Below are 19589 nucleotides of genomic sequence, written 5' to 3' on the forward strand. Positions count from 1 at the left end.
AAGTTGGGAGAAAGAAATCATAAAGAATCTCATTGTCTGGTACGTATATAAATGAAACCGAAGTCGAAGACATCTTATTCTTAGAGAAAACTAGGGAACCAACATTATTTGACCGATACATGGATTAGCTTACTAATATAAGTGAGGGACAAGCAACGTATGAAAACACATTATTAATGATTGTCTCATGTAGAATGCCATATGAGCAAAAACCTAAAGAAAACCGATCATAACGACTGAATGTGTACAAAAAAAACAAGCACTTATTTTGCAACAAAAAAACATTAAGGACTAAATGTATACAAACTGAGAACTTAACCTAGAGTAGCCAGTCATAAGGACTGAATGTGTACAAAACAACAAGTTAAAGGACTTATTACAAAAAACAATAAAGATTATCCTATTCAGTTATTTTCCCTTTAGTTAATCGATTATACTTTAGGTTTTAGCAACTGTAGCACAACAAAGTTTGACCAATTTATACATTTAGTCACTCAAGTTTTTTTTCTTTTTTTTTCTTTTTTTCTTTTTTTGCACAATAGACCATCAAAGTTAAAATTTACCTATCAATTACACCATTATATGAGCGAATACAGGTAGAGACGATCACTTTTATGATGTGGCGTTTTAAATTAGATTTGTTTATATCTTTTAAGGACACTTAACTTTTCATCATTTGTTCCTATTCATCGTCGTTTATTCATTTATCTTTGCCCCTACTTTATAAATTGTACTGAAAGTACCCTTACCCAAAACCTCTACAAAAGCTCTAAAAAGATCCTCCAAATTGAATGTCAGGTTACTCCTGTCAAAGACAACCAGGTTCCCGTTTTCCCTTTCCAATGCTTCTCGATCACAAGTTCTCCATACCTTTTCGATTCTTATATGTTCTCTACAAATCCTGATTTCTAGCTTCTTTCTTCAAATGTCAAACAACCACCATCAAATCCAGTAGTCCTAGCACTAAAACAAAACACCCAATCACGATCCCAAGTATTGAAAATTCACCTAGTTTTGAGGGTTTCTTTTGAGGAGAAAGAACAGGAAGTGATAATGAATCAGAATCACGTGCGATGTTATTTCTAAGAAAAGCTGACATAGGAAATCTTTTGAGTGATCAAGGTTGGGTTCAAGTGAAAAAATTGTTAGACAAATCTATAATATGTAAACTCGAGATACAAAAATCGGGGATTTCACCGGAGAGTGAGTTGTTAGCAAGACTCAAAACCATGAGGCGAGTCACACTTGAAATGGAAGGAGAAATGCTTCCGGTGAAACCATTGTTGGAGAGATTAAAAATAGAGACATTGTCCCTGATGGATAAATTCAATGGTAATGGACCAGAGAAGTTATTGTATTGAAGATGTAGAGATGTTAAGTTTGTTAGATTAGAGAAATTTGATGGAAAAGGATCTGATAATCCATTAGATCTTAAACTCAAGATCTGAAGATTTGATAGTTGGTTGAGAGTGTTTAGAGGTATAGGGCCATGAAAACTAAGCGCATGTAAAGGAAGAGCTATTATCGATGAACGATGATGATCTCATGTCACCCTAGTCCAGTTACTACAAGCAGAAGAATTCATCCACCGGTTTATCGCAAAAGAAATCAATTTTTTTTTGGATGCAATCGGGTAAGATCTTCTTATCTTCAATAGGTTCAGTCATAAATTACAGAGAAAATAGCCCCAATCAAAAATCAAAAAAACCAATTGAATAAGATTTGGGTGAAGAAGGTAACATTGATGATTATAAACTTTTCAGAGACAATTTTCTAAGAACAGTGGTATTGGGAAAATGGATGGTGGTGTTGCAGGTTAATGAAGAAGCTCATTCCAACATTTACGGTTTATTAAACTTTTTTAGTTTAAAAAAAATTAAAATTAAGGTGATTATCTAGGTGGATTCCAAATGGACAAGCCAACTTCAATTTCACCTGGAATGTAACAACGTAAATTTTCAAACCAAATTTTTCATTTTTAAAATCACATAAAAACTCATAATGTATATCTCAAAAACATAATTGTTCAAGTGTCAACACAAATCCACATAAAAACATCACTATCTCAGAATCCATATAGTCTCGAAATCAGTGTGTACAATCAAGCCGACACCTTCCCGCGATCCTGAGAAGTACCTGAAACACATATCACACAACACGGTAAGCATAAAGCTTAGTGAGTTCCCCAAAATATCTCATACACAAATAATAAGCCTCTCATGGCTATAACTCGGCATGGACCCTCCGGTCTCATGCGTCTCGGTGAAGACCCTCCGGTCTCACGGCTCAGTGTGGACCCTCCGGTCATGTGTCTCAGTGAGGACCCTTCGGTCTCACAACTCGGGTTGGACCCTGCAGTCCTATATCTCAGTGAAGACCCTCCAGTCTCACAACTCGGTTTGGACCCTCCGGTCTGATCTCAGTAAAACATAAAATAACATAGCATATATCACAAAGACAAGAATGCACAATATCACATAACTCAACATAAGCACATAGGACCCTCTGGTCAATAACTCAAGTAAGACCCTTCGGTCACTCTGTGTTACCACTCAGGTAAGTATAGTGAGGAGACTCACCTCGTAAGAAATCGGATAACCTCGAACTTAAATCCTGGTCTAGCCTCCGCCTAACGCACCTATAATTATTTCTAATTAATAACGACTCTCAAAGAAGCTAGAGTAATCCTTCTACAAGCTCACAAAAGTATAAAAGACCATTCTACCCTTCCATGGCCTTAATAGTCCACAAATTGACCAAACCCTAAAAGTCAACTAAAAAGTCAACGACAGCACGTACGCTGCGCGTACAAGCCCTCTACGTTGGGCGTACTCCTTTGCCATGCATGCATCGAGGATTCTCAACCCTATGCTACTCGTACTGGGATTACGCTCAGCGTACGTCCCAGTTTTGCTCTTCTTACTCGTTTGGTCTTAATCCGTTAAGACCTTACCTCAAATCTCATATCTGGACATCCTAAAGGCTCATACTCCATAAAGTCTGCGACTTTAAGACTTTGCATGGCTGGTAAAGTCACAAACACCAAAACTCTTACTCTCTATTCTCAAGAATGCTCATATCTCATGCATGGGTTGATTTAAACGTCCAAGTCTCGATTTTTATGACTCTACACCACTCAAAACACTCAAAGGAGCTGATAATAAACTCTGGAGCTCCATATCTCATAAAGCATCCAACTTTGGGACCAAAACCCTAAAATGAATTAAGATGATGCAAAAATCAAAAGGGTGAGAAAGCTTTGAGCTTTATAACTATAACTAAAGCTCCAACCACAGATAAGCTCAGATCCAAATCCTGGACTCCCACTCCTTTATCTTCAAAGCTCCTTCTTCACACCAAAGAAACACAAGAACACTCAATAGCTCACAAATGGACACACAAGCTCAAGGGACGAGAATTTAGGGTTTGAAAGGGTTGATGTCTGGGAATGGTGGCTAGAAATGAGGCCATCATGTCCTTTAAATAGGGACACACCCTAAATTAGGGTTTTCACTCTAGGCCTCTAATGCCCAGTGTACCCTCTGGTACACCCAGCGTACTAGGTGGCTTCCACGTCAAAAACACGCACATGAGTACGTTGAGCGTACACTCACATACGCCCAACGTACTCATTTACCACCTTTTTCCATATAAGGGCCAAACTTGACAATTACCAAAAGAACAAGGGTTTATAAAGTATACCTGATCCTGGGATGTTACAATTCTCCCCCACTAGAATCAGACTTCTCCCTCGAAGTCATGCTCCGGAAATAACTCTGGATACTGCTCGCGCATCTCGGACTCCGACTCCCAAGTCCACTCGGATCCATTCCGATGTTGCCACTGGACCTAAACTAGAGGCACCTCTTTGTTCCTCAGAACCTTCACCTTTTGATCCAAGATCGCGATCGGCATCACAATATAATTTAGGCTTGCATCCACCTGAATATCCTCTAATGGTACCACCGTTGTCTCATCGGCTACACACTTCCTCAATTGAGACACGTGGAAGGTGTTATGAATCTGACTCAACTCTGCACGTAGCTCCAGCCGGTAAGCTACCTTACCCACTCTGGTGATCGCTCTGAAAGGACCAATGTATTGGGGCCCCAGCTTGCCCTGTTTCCTGAATCGGATCACCATTTTCCATGGGGATACCTTCAGGAGGACAAAATCTCTAACCTGAAACTCTAGCTCGGATCGTCGCCGATCTGCATAACTCTTCTAGCGACTCTGGGCTGTCAGTAACCTCTGTCTGACCTACTGAATCTGCTCGGTCGTCCTTAGCACTATCTTAGTACCACCCATCACTCATTTCCCTACTTCTCCCCAACAGATGGGAGTCCGACACTTCCTCCCATATAAGAGCTCGAAGGGAGGCATGCCAATACTGGAATGGTGGCTGTTGTTGTTGTAAGAAAACTCATCCAGGGGAAAATAGGTGTCCCAACTTCCTCTGAAGTCCATGACACATGCACGTAGCATATCCTCAAGCGTCTGAATCGTCCGCTCACTCTGCCCGTCTACCTGCGAGTGGTATGCGGTTCTGAAATGCAACCGGGTACCAAACTCCTCATGAAACTTCTTCTAGAACCTGGAAGTAAAACGCACATCTCGATCCGACACTATCGAGGTCGGTACCCCATGCTGTGCTACCACCTCTCTCACATAAATGTCGGCTAGTTTCTCTGCAGAAGAGCTCTCACTGATGGAAAGGAAGTGAGCACTCTTCGTCAACTGGTCTACAATCACCCATATTGCATCAACCCCACGTGCAGTCCTCGGTAGCTTGGTGATAAAATCCATCGAAATCTGCTCCCACTTCCACTAAGGAATCTCTAGAGGCTGTAACGGGCCATGCGGTCGCTGGTGCTCTGCCTTAACCTGACGATAGGTGAAGCACCTCTCAACTACCCATGTCATGTCCCTCTTCATACAGGGCCACCGGTAATCTCTCTTCAGGTCCAAATACATATTAGTGGCCCCCGGATGGATCGAGAATCTCGATCTATGTGCCACCTCCATCAGTATATGTCGAGCTCCGCCCGTATAGGGCACCCAAATCCACCCTCAGAAAGTCATAAGCCCACAACTATCTGTCTCAAACTCGAAGACCTGTCCAATCACCCGCTCTCTCTTGCGGTTCTCCGGTCTCACGGCCTCCACCTGGGCCTCTCGAATGGTATCTAAGACTGGAGTCATCACTGTCATCCTCGTGCACACATCTCTAATCGGAGCACTCGCTGCTCTACAGCTCAGGGCGTCAGCTACCACATTAGCCTTGCCCAGATGATATAAGATCTCGCAGTCATAGTCCTTCACTACTTCCAACCACCTCCTCTGCCTCATATTCAGGTTAGGCTGATCCATGAGGTACTTCAGGATCTTGTGGTCCGTATATATGGTACACCGGACCCCATACATATAGTGGCGCCAGATCTTGAGGGCGAAGAATACCGCCTCAAACTCCAAATCATGGGTGGGATGCCTCGTCTCATGAGGATTCAACTGCCTCGATGCATACGCTATCATGTGCCCCCTCTGCACCAACACTGCACCTATCCCGAATATCGAAGCATCACAATAAACTATAAAGTCCTCCACCCCCTCGGGAAGGGCTAATACTGGGGCTTCGCAAAATTTTGGCGAATGGTCTCAAATGAGGCCTACTGTTTGGGCCCCCAAGCAAAAGTAACACCCTTCCAGGTCAATCTGGTGAGAGGGACGACAATCTTGGAGAAATCTCTAATAAATCTCTGATAGTAGCCGGCCAAACCCAGAAAACTCCTGATCTTTGTCGGGGATCTCGGCACCTCCCATCTCATAACTGCCTCAATCTTGGCCAGGTCGACCAATATCCCATTCTGATTAACGAGGTGTCCCAGGAACTGGACCTCTCATAACCAGAAATCACACTTGGAGAATTTGGCGTAAAGCCTTTCCACCCTCAATACTCAAAGGATCTCTCTAAGATGCTCCTCATCTGCTCTCTGGATCTCGAATACACCAGAATATCATGGATGAACACGATCACCGATCGATCTAACATAGGCATGCACACCCATTTCATGAGGTCCATAAACATTGCCGGTGCATTGGTGAGTCCGAAAGGTATCACCACAAACTCGTAGTCCCCATAACGAGTCCTAAAGGCCAACTTCTGGATATCCTCCTCGCAAACTCTCATCTGATGATATTCAGATCTCAAATCAATCTTGGAAAACCAAGACGCAGCCTGTAACTGATCGAACACATCGTCGATCCTCAGTAGTGGATAACGGTTCTTGACCGTCAGCTTGTTCAACTCCCGGTAATCAATACACATCCGGTGTGAACCATCCTTTTTCTTGACAAAAATGATCGACACTCCCCACGATGAGCTATTTGGTCTAATAAAACCCTTCCTCAGCAGCTCCTGGAGCTGTGAGGATAACTCCTGCATCTTTGGTAGCGCAAGGCGATAAGGTGCCTTGGCAATAGGCGTCGTTCCCGGAACCAAATCAATCCAGAACTCCACCTGCCTCTCGGGAGGCACACCCAGCAACTCCCCGGGAAAAACGTCTGGAAACTCACACAATATCGAAATCTCGGCGATAGAACTCGACCTCTCTGTAGCAACCCGCGTATCTATCACGTACGCCAAAAAGTCTATACAACCCTGTTGTAGACTCTGTCTCGCTCTGGCAACAGAGTAGAAGGCGGATCCAGATCGGGTACCCTCGCCATACACTGTAAGCACCCCCCCCACTAGGGTATCGTATGGTCACCATCTGACGCTCGCAGTCGATCACTGCTCCAAACCGACTCAACCAGTACATGTCCACTATGACACATACATCACCCATCACGATCGGCACTAGATCTATTGGGAAATCAACACCAAAAATCTCTAGTATACACCCTCAGAATACATCAGTAGCAAAAACCGCATGCTCGTCGGCTATAGAAACTCTCAGAGGTCGACTCAACTGTTGGATAAGGTGTCTAAGTTCATAACTATTTATGGTATGTACTTGACCCGACCCGGCATGGTCCATTTGCGTTGCATGACACCATGCAATTGGATAGACTAAATGAGAGAAATAACACTTGTGATTTATTAATATATTATAAGTTCTAATATATTAATAATATTATTTAATTAGTTTGATCAAGGATTAATTTAGAATTAATTAAGTGATCAAAAGATAACTAATTAAATATATGGGTTGATTATGTAAATTATGCATAACTTGTATAGTGGACTAAGAGGCTCCATGGATAATCAAGTTGGGTTAAACCCATTGGATGCTCCATGGGAGTTACAAACCCATGGGTCATGGAAATGAAGAGTCATGACACATTAGGGTTTACATGGTGTAACCCTAGATGTGTCAACACTATATAAAGAACCCATGCTCCACCAAAATCGGTTGCACACAAGGAACTAGAGGGCTAGAGCCGATTTTTGCAAGTGTTAGATTCTTTCAAAGTTTACTCCTTTGCATTTGGTGTTGTGTGAAGCATTTGAGGCATCACACTTGGGGTGCTAGGCTCACAAGGTTTCAAGGATCAAAAGCAACAACAAGGTATGTAGTTCTATCTTTCATTCAAGCTAAAATTGTTCCCCATGTATGCTAGATAGGATCATAACCTTTGAAATCAACTTTGCATGAAAATTAGACAAACATAGATCCAAGGTTATTAGGGTTGCATGTACACTTAGGAAGTGTTAGAATGCTCAAAACCCATCATCAACGCCTCACGTCGGATACTGATGTGGCGACTAAAAGCTAAGGGCACGGAAGATCGACTCGCACCCGAGTCAAACAACACCAAAGCAGGTACATAACTTACAAGAAAGGTACATATACACAACACAATATAAGTATAAATTGTCACACCCCCAAACCGAACGGCGGAAACATTCGAGGGCTAAGGACGTCATGTATAGTATCACAACAATTGAATAATAGTAATCAAAGCAACAACAACCATTGTATTAATAAAATAAAGTTTACATGGTTTTCGAATCATGTCGACTCCAAAAGTAAATGACAAGTAAAGACTTGAAGCTACTATGCTCCATCTTCTTGAACCCTAAGCATGTATCTGTCTACTAGTGCCCTGAGAATACAAGTAGGTTTTGAAAGAGTATCAACATTAAGCTGGTGAGTTCATAAGCGTTTTGTTCTAGAAAACGATTCTATGTTCTTGAAAAGTACATTATGTTTCTCCAGAAAACCTTATAATTTCTGATGTAATGAATGTTGAGTAAAAAGATTCATACCAGTTCCTTCTGCGAGTACTTAGTGTATACAAATCATATACAATCCAGATCGAACAAACAATCGATTGTGTGGTTCCGCCCCGGGCCCACAACAAAACAAGGAATAGGGAAAAGAGCGGAAACCACACATTCCACTGGTTGTCGGGTCCCTATGTACATAACCCTGAATTATTCACTATGTACTTACAAAGTTAACGGTATTTGTCATTTGTAATCTGTTGAAAGTGTTCCTCAAGAAAATCCAATATTTTCTTAGTGAAAGTATGATAATACCAATTCCTCCTATAATTACTTAGTTCATACTAGCTATTTATAAACCAATATCGAATAGACAGTTAATTGTGTGGATCTGCCCTAAGCCCACAACCAAACAAGGAACAGGAAATGAGGCGGAATCCACACATTCCATGGTCTATCGGATATTCTTCATACGTAACTCGGATGCATAAACTAAGGAATTATAGAATTAATAATGAATACTCGTTAGAATAACATATCGATTGTTTATAAAGTACTGATGTTTATCCCAGAAAATCCTATATTTTCCTTAAGTGTAAGTTGTTATCTTAACTGTTCCAAAACTTGAAGAGTACAAGTACCTTCCATACTCGTGATGTTTAAGCATTGTTTCGTTTGAAAGACCCTGGCTACCACCAGTAATGTATAGTAGTTTTAATACTTAAAATAGGGCTAGCCGAAAGTGTATTGTTCTATATACTGAAAACGTTTTTAATACCCTCCTGTGAATCTTAGTACATACGAGTTATAGAAATCTAGATCGAACAGACAGTCGATTGGGTAATTCTGCCCTAAACCCACAACCAAACAAGGAACATGGAATAAGGCGGAAGTCACACATCCCACTGCATGTCGGATGTTAATTTCATATGACCCTGATGTATATACTAAGCAATCCCCTAGTTATTAACCCCGATGACTGATTGTTAAGTTCATTATTTCATGAACGAGTCGTTGTTTCCCATGTGAGTTCTTATAACCATACTAATGGACGATAAGCACTACGACGTACTTCGGACGTCGCAAACTGAAATGACGTTTGTCACCCTCGATTGACTGTAGCTAATAGTCAGGGTGCGGGATTGTCAGTTCCGTATAGATATATACACAAACTCACGCTCTCCCTCCAGGAGACTCTGGTTCCTAAGGAGTAGACTTCCCAGAAGTCGTGTCTCACAATGTAGTTCTCTCAACGAATTGATGAATAATACTATGAAAAACTCCTTTTTGTTATTAACATGTATCTTAAGTGATTGTGAAATTGTTCGTAAGTCTAGTAGTAATAATGTTCGTCATGTTTAATAAGTTCTACGTTCAAATGTGTGTTACGATAAGAAAATATAATAAACCAAATTATATTTTAAAATACCATTTTCATGTGTTTTACTTGTATCCCCCCTCCCCCTCCTAAAACATTAAAAGCTTGGAAAATATAGGGATATGAACTCACTGCTGGTTGCGTGTGCGTGCCAGACCACGAGACTAGATATGATGTCCCTCGAGTCTGTTGTACACAAAGCTAATGGAATCCTAATAATAATTAAACACATAATTGTATCTAAATTAGCAATACCATTAATCAAAGTGTTAGAAAACACTTGCTTTTGGGTTTGGACTATTACCGAGACTCGATCAAAGTGGAAAAAGTGGGTTTACAGCCAAAATTCCAACTTGGGAAGGTTTGCGGCCGTGAAGGGGATTACGGCCGTGAACTGTTTACGACCGTGAACTGTTTATGACCGTGAACTGTTCACTGCCCTTGAATGGTTCACGATCTTTGAAGGTTTGAAGGGTTCATGGACCAACTTATGAAGATTTGAAGGGTTTATGGCCGTGAACTCAAGAACACGATGTTGAATCGACGAAAAGTGGGTGTTTGGTGCTCCAAAATGTGTCTTAAGGCGGTTAGAGTGATAGATGAAGAGAAATCTTGTGTTTTCTTGTGTTTTCGGGTGATGGTTTTTAGAGAGAGAAAGGATGTTCGCGGCCAGAAAAGTATAAATGAGTGTAGGGGTCACATATATATAGGCTGGGGGTATGGTCGGTGGTGGAGTCCACCAGCCGTGAATGGGTTCGTGGCCTTGATCGGGTTTATGGCTGTAATCGGGTTTACAGTCGTAATCGGGTTTACGGCCGTGAACCCCGGTCAGGCCGGATTCACTGATTTTCGAAGTAACTCGGGTTTTCTCGCGATTTTGGTTCCGACTCATATATAAAATTCAATTATATATAACTTAAATGATTTTCCAAACCATAAGAATTTGACAGAACTAAATAAAATCCAAAATTTATTTAACGGAACCTGACTAACATTGACGGGAAAGGCTCGATTTGTCACATCATCCCCCCGATAGAGGGAATTTCGTCCTGAAATTCAAATCCTGAGTGGTTAGTTAGGGACAAAGAAGAGAGGTGGGTACTTCTGATCTATAAGATCTTCCTGTCCTCAAGTGAATTCTGATCCTCGCTGGACAAGCCAGCGGATCTTCACTGTTGGGCCTGTTGTTCTGATCGGTAGCAAATGTGTGGGTTTGATTTGCTTGACTTTTTTTATCCAACTGATAGGATGTCCATTCATAGTTCTGAGCTGCTTTTTACCTAAAGTTCCTTGTAGGACTCATACCTGGTTCTTCTATCATCGTCTTGGGCATACGAGTCGTATATAATTAAGATTAATAAGACGATCGGATGGGTGACTCTGCACCCAGGTCCACAACCAGACAAGGAACAGGAGATAGGGCAGAAACACACATCCTAAGTCCGTAGAATCTTAATTATATACCACCCTCGCGTATACGCTTAACATTGATAGGCTAACCGTATCTGTCCCTAGCCTCTATGCTTGAACCGGAATTGTTGCACGAGTGGTATTTCCAAAAAGGTCTGTTGGGAATATTTAGGGAAGGTTTTGGAGGGTAAAGTGCTCTTCACTTGGGTACGTCGGAGTTTAGAATAAGAGAGATGGTTTTGAGGCCTATGTCGGGTTTGTCGTTACGAGTGACGAGGATTTCATTAGTCGGTCGGTTACAACGAAGAGTTTTCAGAGCACATGAAATTGGTATGGTGAGGACCACGCTAATCCATGACAACGCCGGAACTCCTTATAGAGACAAATGTTAGGTCGATTTGAAAGAAACGTTTGTTAGAGCGATAGTGCATTATGTGTATACTTTCTAGTGCTTTCTCGATATTACCGCTGCCGCAAAACGTACCGCAAAAAGATAGTACTAGTAGTGAAAGTGCTTTGATAACTAGTGACGATACTTTATATTATGACCCTTCTCAGTACCACTATGATCATTTGGCATATACAAGTTACGTATAATTAAGATAAATAAGACAGTCGACTGAGTGACTCTGCCCTAAATCTACAACCAGACAAGGAACAGGAAGTAAGGCGGAATCACTCATTCTAAGTCGACAAAATCTTAGCTATGCATAACCTTGACGTACGTACTAAACCATCATAACTCACCTGTGCGGATCTTTAGTTCTCTTATAAATGTTGTGACTTGTTCGGACGAGTGAGTTATTTATAACTACTTTTTAAATTTTCCCAAGTTTCAATATTAATAAAAATTAAATCTTTAAAGAAATTTTTATTTAGGAGACGTACCGTTGTTCTCGGGTGGTTTCGGGGTAGACTCTCCTGCGGTGATCATCAACACTCTTCCCTCTTCACCGGGGTTTCTGACCAATGGACAATCTCTCCTATAGTTCCCCGTTTCGCCACATTCGTAGCAGGTCTGGCTCACTTCCTCAAAGGGGACCTGAGAGATTGGTCGTGCTGGTGCCCTACAGAAATGAATGATGTGTCCCCTTCTGAGGCAGTTCTTGCAATACATCTTCCGACACCTTCCGGTATGATGAAAGTTGCACTTATTACATTTAATGAGGGTTCCAGCATAACGACTGTCGGGTGCTGGAGTGGCTGGGGTCGTGGCAGCATAGGCCGCACCCCTCTGTTGTCCATCAGAGGGCTCTTGTGTTGATTGTCTTTTCTTCCCGCTCTTGAATTTTTGTTTATCATTACTTCCTTTGGTTGACTCAGGAACGGGGGCCATTATGCCTTGGCGGATCCCATGGTCCACCAGTGTTCGATCCAGACGTTTGGCACTGTCGAACGTGAGGGGTTTTAATAGACCCAAACATCTCCGGCATCGCCTCTCGAATGGCTGCAACCACCTCATCATGGATGATCCTGCGGATCTCCTCATCACTAGCCCCACTGCTCCCGGGGTTATGACGTGTACCCACCATGATGTCTATGAAACACAACACGAAAAAAATCATCAGAGACTTGCTCGAGTATACTCACACTCGATCACCCGTCCCTACTTGTTCCTTAGCATGCTAAGGATTCTTACTTGGGTTGCATACAGATCCGGTGCTTTCAGTAGTACGGGCCCAATACTACCTTCCACACCAACCTGTAGTCACCCCAAGTCCTCCTCCTAGGATCCCAGTTCACAAGTACTCTAACTCTTACGAATAATAGACTACTCTCTCAGTAGACCTCTTATATGCTCATCTAGGTATCTCTCCTAGATTATCTATTGACTTAGAACTTTCTCTAAGTGATTCTTGCTAGATACTCTTACTCAGCACCTACTCAAGCACATAACAGATAGAAACGACTCCTAGGCTAAGACATCACAAATCAGACAACTCTAGCCCTAAATATTAATTACTTAGCCTACCATCTAGCATGCATCACTAATATCTCATAAATATCTCATAACACAAATAAGTAGGGGTATTTTGGGAAATCACCGTTCGGGCTCTGGCTGATTGTACACACTGCTCCAAATCGTTTTCTCTTAAAACTCTTTCTCATTTTAGAAAAATCGTTTCTTTTGAAATTTTTTCTCAAATCCTCAGTTTGAGTTCAGACATACCCAAAGGTACACCCGAATCCCTCAAACCAATGTTGTGATACCAACTTGTAACAACGTAAATTTTCAAACCAAAATTTTCATTTTTAAAATCACATAAAAACTCATAATGTATATCTTAAAAACATAATTGTTCAAGTGTCAACACAAATCCACATAAAAACATCACTATCCCAGAATCCACATAGTCTCGAAATTGGTGTGTACAATCAAGTCGGCGCCTTCCCGTGATCCTAAGAAGTACCTGAAACACGTATCACACAACACGGTAAGCATAAAGCTTAGTGAGTTCCCCAAAATACCTCATACACAAATAATAAGCCTCTCATGGCTATAACTCGGCATGGATCCTCTGGTGCCATGCGTCTCGGTGAAGACCCTACAGTCTCACGGCTCAGTGTGGATCCTAAGAAGTACCTGAAACACATTCACGTAGGCTTCTTACCTTCTTCCACGTTTTGGTTTCCTCTAAAATTGATTAGAATTTGAAGGCAAAGCTACTTAACTGTATTTCTCGATTTCGGGTACTAAGGTCCGATTTAGGGGATTATGGTTCATTCTTTGCAACTACGCCACCAAAAACACTACCTGTCAGCGGGCCAAAGACATACCAGATGTATGTATTCCAAATCTGTTACTCTCCTCACTTGGGTTCTCTCTCCCACTAACAATACTTTGAATGGGTATCTTGCTCTTGTCAATCGCTCCACTTACTCTGGAAGCGAGGAGTGGCCTTTGTCAGTAACAGGTTTGGACCTTTGTAACTTCACTGTGAAAATTGACTTCAACGGTGTTCCATGAAGTAATTGTGAACCACTGTACCAGCGTCTTGATTCCATCACTCCAGGTGTTGATCCGCGGTGTATGCTTTATACATAATTAGGTATTCCGGCGATGTGCCATTGTTTCCGACATGGTTATCGATGGAAGCTAAATATTTATTGAATAAGTGTTTGCGAACAAATGTTGAAGAAAGATGGACAACAAACCAACTTCTTCAACACCTATTTGTTGATTCGATTTCTGATTTCCAAAATATTGAAATTTTTTCAAAGAATTCTCCAAGTAGCATCCTGGATCAAAGATTTTGGGACTGTTTTGAAGCGCCGGAGGCTTCACCGCTGATGATAAACTTCTCCGGAGAGTCTCCGGTGGTTAGGATACGAGAGTTGGTTGAAGGAACTCCTTCAAGTTTGCCCATTTGGGTTGAAGAAGATGAAGAACAACACTGAGTCTTTGGAATTTTTTGACTTTTTAAAGTTAATGATAAGGAAAATGGGTCAATGTTTATTTGGCAAAGGGTAACCGAGTTACCTTTTCATTTTGTCAAAAGTAACCAAATCGATCCGATAAAAACATTTTGTTCCCTTAAAAGGCACGAAAAAAAATTTAGAGACTAAACGGGTAAAATTAAAATACAGACCGTTATGTTATTTCCCCCTTCTTACAACAACTTATCATTTGACATAACATTTCCTATTTTTGTTATTTTATTGAATAAGAATAAGCCCTGTGCTTAAACCTTGAGTAAAAAGAAATCACTAAACATAACGACACCGTTTCTAAGCACTGCTACTCTAACAGCAGAAGTGCAGGGCAGGGCAGGGCAGGGCAGCTGCGCAAAGGCAACCAAAAAGGACGAAGACAACCCAAAACGAAAAAAGGCGAGCAAAATAACCGGCTCTCCGTCGTCTGATTGTCGACGATAATTGTTTGTATGAATTTAGAAGTATAGTCTCCAAATGGGCGGATTCAGCTGGCTAAGAAATCAGCCAAAATCGATTTTGCAAACATTTCTGGTATTTTTAATCATAAACTCGAAAATATGTTTTTCCCAATAACGATATTTGATATATTCAGCTTTTTTTCTACGCAATTTGATTGCTGTTCTGTTTCAGTATCGTCGGCATTTGCTTCCAGTGGAATCCGTATGCGGTCATGAAGCTTTAAAGGGTCATCATCGGATTGTTCATAGTCGAGGTACGTGTCAGGGCTTTTGCACACTATGGCTATAATGATTGTGAACATAATAATGTAAACCGTATACTATGGATTTGGAAATTGCATTCGTTATTGTGTTGGAGCATTGGAATGTAATGTGATACTCATAGTTATAATTAGAAACCCTAATTGTGGTTGGTAGTTCGTTAAACTTTAAACCCCTTTGGAGAAATCGGTATGAACATGGATAATTGAATCCTTTAAGAAAAATATTTTTGTGATTCATTTGTCAGATTTCTACAATATTGGATTGGCTAGAAAGCCTACAGACTTTGCAACTATGAGAATGCTACTATTGAAGCGTTGTATTCATGCTACAGGTTTCATCTCAAAATATTTTTCCAATCTTTTCAAATACTCATTAAGTATATTCCTATTATACATGTCTAGTTTACTTATTCTAGAACTACAAATTTCTAAACTCTCCAGGATTTCATAGTTCAAAAGAAGGAGATTACTACCAAGTTCTAGGTGTTCCTCAGAATGCTAGTAGAGATGATATCAAGAAAGCTTTTCATGCTGTAAGTAATTCCTAGATTCAGGGTTATATATTTCTATTCCAAACTTTAAGCTATTGTTGACTTATAATTGTTGACTTTTGACTTATTTCTTTATGATTTGTAGCTAGCAAAGAAGTATCATCCAGATGCAAATAAAAACAATCCATCAGCAAAGAGAAAGTTTCAAGAGATCAGAGAGGCTTACGAGGTGTACTTCTTATTGAATTTTAATTTTAAATCCTTTCTTATGACAATGATCACAACTAAGTTTATAATTATATATTTGTTCTAAACATTTTTCCCAATTACAGATTTTGCAAGATTCTGAAAGGAGAGCCGAATATGATGAGGTAACATTCTTTTTGGTTTATTTATGATTGAAAAACTTGTGTTTCTATTTACTAATAAACTACACAAATAACAAAATATGTTATCTTACAATTTTGTCTATAATCACAGATGAAGCAACAATCTTTCAAAGGTAGGAATGACACAAGTTATTCTTCTAGAGGATTCAAACGTGCTTATAAAAGTACTGAATTTTCTGATTCTTTCCAAAAGATATTTTCTGAGGTATTCCTTGATATATGAAATTTGTTATCACTTATCATAAAATCATATTCAAATTTCATAACTTTTGTAAGTTTTGAATGTTTACAGATTTTTGAAGAGGAGACAGATAATGTTACTAGTGATGTTCAGGTTTTATTTACATGCCAAATGTCCATTTTTCTTTTTAATTTCATCTAAAAATTTATTTATTGCTGTTAATATTTTAGGTTGAGGTGTCAATTTCATTTATGGAGGCTGCAAGAGGCTGCACAAAGAACCTATCATTTGATGCAAACATTCTTTGTGATTCTTGTCGTGAGTACTTTTATCCTTTGAAGATTTTACTACAAAAGTTAAAGGGCTAAATAGTAAATTCAAGAAATAACAGTTTACTTTCATTTATTTTTGCTTCATAGCATCCTACTTTTGCTTTATTCTGTTACAACATTGCAAGAAATAACAATTTTCTTTGTATTTTGAGGACATTGCTAATTATTTTTTGGGTTAATTCTCTTCATAAAAGACTTTATATTTTGTGTTTTTTCCGGATTAAATCTCATCTTAATTTTTTTCATGAAAAAGACCTTATATTTTTTCATTTTTTTCTGAAAAAACCATTAACTTTGTCTTTTTATTTTTTTTCTGAAAAAAACCCTCAATCGTCTAAATGTTTCCAAATAAATCCTCAACTTTTTTAGTTTTTCCTGAAAAAACCCTCACATTTTACAACTTTTTTGGGTTAATCTCAAAAAAGACCTTATATTTTGTGTTTTTTTCAGATTAAACCTCATCTTTATTTTTTCCATGAAAAAGACCTTATATTTTTTCCAAAAAAACCATCAACTTTGTCTTTTTTTTTTTCCGAAAAAAAACTCTCAATCTTCTAAATGTTTTCCAAATAAATCCTCAACTTTTTTAGCTTTTCCTAAAAAAACCCTCACATTTTACAACTTTTTTTGGGTTAATCTCATAAAAGACATTATATTTTGTGTTTTTTTCGGGATTAAACCTCAAATTTAACTTTTGCCTGAAAAAAAACTTTGAACAATTGATGGGAGCTTTGTGACTTTTTTTTTTTTTTTTTTTTTTAAAATAAAAATGCAGTTGGGCATGGTTACCCTGTTAATGCCAAGGCAAAAAGTTGTCCAACTTGTGAGGGCACTGGAACAGTAAGTGTTTTTATTATTATTATTATTATTATTATTATTATTATTATTAAATATGCCCTGAAGAATAAATTTCATGTTGAATTATTCTTTTTAGGTTTTCATTCCTCCATTCATGGCTAGATGCAACACTTGTAAAGGGTCAGGTCATATAATCAAGGTTTGACTTTTACAATTGATGAGAGCTTTATTATGACTTTTTCCAAAATTTTAAATCTATGGAAATTAAATAAATGGTTTTTAATTAATTTAATCATTTTAAACAGGAATATTGTAGATCATGTGGAGGATCAGGGGTTGTTGAGGTAGTCAAAGAGGTCAAAATTCCCATTCCTGCAGGTTGTTGTTAATTAAATCATCATAAAAAAAAAAGTCCTAAAAGAATTAAATAGCAATGTACTTTCATTTTTTAAAGTGTGGGTTTAGTTAGGAAGGGCAATAAGGTCTTTTTGCATAGTTTTTATATTTTTTGTGTGGATCAGGTGTAGACTCTGGTGATATAATATCTGTTCCAAGAGCTGGTAATGTTGGAAAACGAAGTCAACCTGGAACCTTGATTATAAAACTGAAGGTAAATTATAATTTATAAATATATCAGTTACAATATTATAAAACATGTGATAAATTATTAAATTATGATTTTTCAGATTCCAATTTTCATTTTATTGTTGTGATTTAGGTTGCTGAAGACCCTGTTTTTCAGAGAGATGGAGCCGATTTATATGTGGATTCAAATATTGGCTTCACTCAGGTAACAATTAAATATTTCCAGATTTTTTTTTATGTTTTTTTATTTTTGGTTGTATAAAACAATAAAAATAGCAAATCTAATACATAGTGTTGTTGAAGTTTAAAAAAAAAAACATGAAAACATGAAGAAGATACTTGTTGAATTTTGTGAAGTATCATAGCAAAAACCTTAAATAATAACTAATCAAATAAGGAACTTGTATGTGTTATAAAAATGAACAGACTAAAAATTCCAAAAATTATTATGTTTTCATATATTCAAAATGATTAAATTTTAAATAATTTGACAGGCGATTATTGGTGGTAAAGTTGAGGTACCAACTTTGAATGGAAAAACACAAGTAAAAGTGAGTTTATTTTTTTTTTAATTTTAATGTAATGAGCAATTTTATTTCCCTTTTCTACTTTTCACTTGATATATTTGCATCCATTTTTATTTTTGCAGATACCCAAAGGGGTCCAGCATGGACAGCTGTCAATACTAAGAGGCAAAGGTAGAAATTTTCTTTTCTTACCAAATTTCACCCCTATATAAACATATATACATAAATATGTATATGTTTTTTTGTGTTAATTATTTCAGGGATGCCAAGGAAAGGTCTTTTTGTAGATCATGGAGACCAATATGTACGTTTCCGCATTAATTTTCCTATGTAAGTCATTAAATCTCTGAATTTGTACTCTTGTAATTATTTTTTTCAAAAGCTAAATTATTATTTTAACATTTAATTGTATTAAAATTACAGGGTAGTGAATGATCGTCAACGTGCTATACTAGAAGAATTTGCCAAGGAAGAAATGGAAATGGAACACACACACAACATGTCACCTGATGGAAACTGGTAAGCAGTTATTAATTTTCTCTCATTTTATTTTTGGGATATTTAAAAAATGGTTAATTTGTCATCATTGAGCCTTTGAGGATTATATTGTTTTGGATACTTAATTAAACATTGTGGAAAGTAATCGGGAATGTGATGAACATTCTGGAATGATTAAACAGGCTTGATGAGCAGCTATCTACTGGTTGAACTTACAGGTGGCTTCGTATGATTGGACACATGTCAACCCCGAAATTCATGCTTGAGTTATCGGCTTTAGTTCTCATTCTTCTGTTCCTCCGCTCATAAATTCAAAATTCAAGTGGGACCGGATTGCCCGCGTGGCACTTTCATGAGTTGTACAGATACACACACACACACACGGTGGATCGTGTTTTCATCCCTTGAAGAAAACCGTTGATTTTTTTAACTGTGAGCTGTCTTTTTGATTATTTCACTTAGACTATAGACTATAGGTAGGTGATGGATGGACAATAAGGATGAACAAAATGAAGCAACAATGCTGTAATGGATTGTACTTTGAGCAGTAAAGGTTGTACATGATGAGGTTTTATGTGAGAAAGATGACGAGACCTTGATGTTTTGGGGGTTTTCAA

General features: G+C 38.8%; 1 protein-coding gene and 1 pseudogene across 2 annotated transcripts; one reads left to right on the forward strand and one right to left on the reverse strand.

The window, feature by feature from the left end:
* Positions 1–696: 696 nt before the first annotated feature.
* Positions 697–1685, reverse strand: LOC145140543 (putative inactive receptor kinase At4g23740; annotated as a pseudogene).
* Positions 1686–14725: 13040 nt separating this feature from the next.
* Positions 14726–19589, forward strand: ATJ1 (DNAJ heat shock family protein). 2 transcript variants are annotated; one of them, XM_079074573.1, is made up of 19 exons: positions 14726–14981; positions 15081–15162; positions 15417–15503; positions 15613–15704; positions 15808–15891; positions 15995–16033; positions 16143–16256; positions 16344–16385; positions 16463–16550; positions 17340–17404; positions 17499–17561; positions 17668–17740; positions 17884–17972; positions 18081–18152; positions 18442–18498; positions 18597–18645; positions 18735–18804; positions 18898–18993; positions 19155–19589. In XM_079074573.1, the coding sequence occupies exons 1-19, from the start codon at positions 14925–14927 to the stop codon at positions 19180–19182; spliced, it is 1347 nt and encodes a 448-aa protein (XP_078930699.1). In that variant the 5' UTR covers positions 14726–14924; the 3' UTR covers positions 19183–19589. The 2 variants fall into 2 exon arrangements, with proteins under 2 accessions (XP_078930699.1, XP_078930698.1); XM_079074572.1 differs by having other exon boundaries at positions 14728–14981; positions 19191–19589.

Source organism: Lactuca virosa, chromosome 9, assembly GCF_052849685.1.
Source record: "Lactuca virosa cultivar CGN04683 chromosome 9, Lactuca_virosa_CGN04683_v6, whole genome shotgun sequence".
Classification (NCBI taxonomy): Eukaryota; Viridiplantae; Streptophyta; class Magnoliopsida; order Asterales; family Asteraceae; genus Lactuca; species Lactuca virosa.

Bases quoted from the DNA above. Each gene is read 5' to 3' on its own strand.
- ATJ1 (XM_079074572.1), top strand. From the start codon at position 14,925: ATGGGCGGATTCAGCTGGCTAAGAAATCAGCCAAAATCGATTTTGCAA. The intron at 15,892-15,994 runs GTGTACTTCTTA...TCCCAATTACAG, and splicing joins AGATCAGAGAGGCTTACGAG to ATTTTGCAAGATTCTGAAAG. The intron at 17,973-18,080 runs GTAAATTATAAT...GTTGTGATTTAG, and splicing joins CCTTGATTATAAAACTGAAG to GTTGCTGAAGACCCTGTTTT.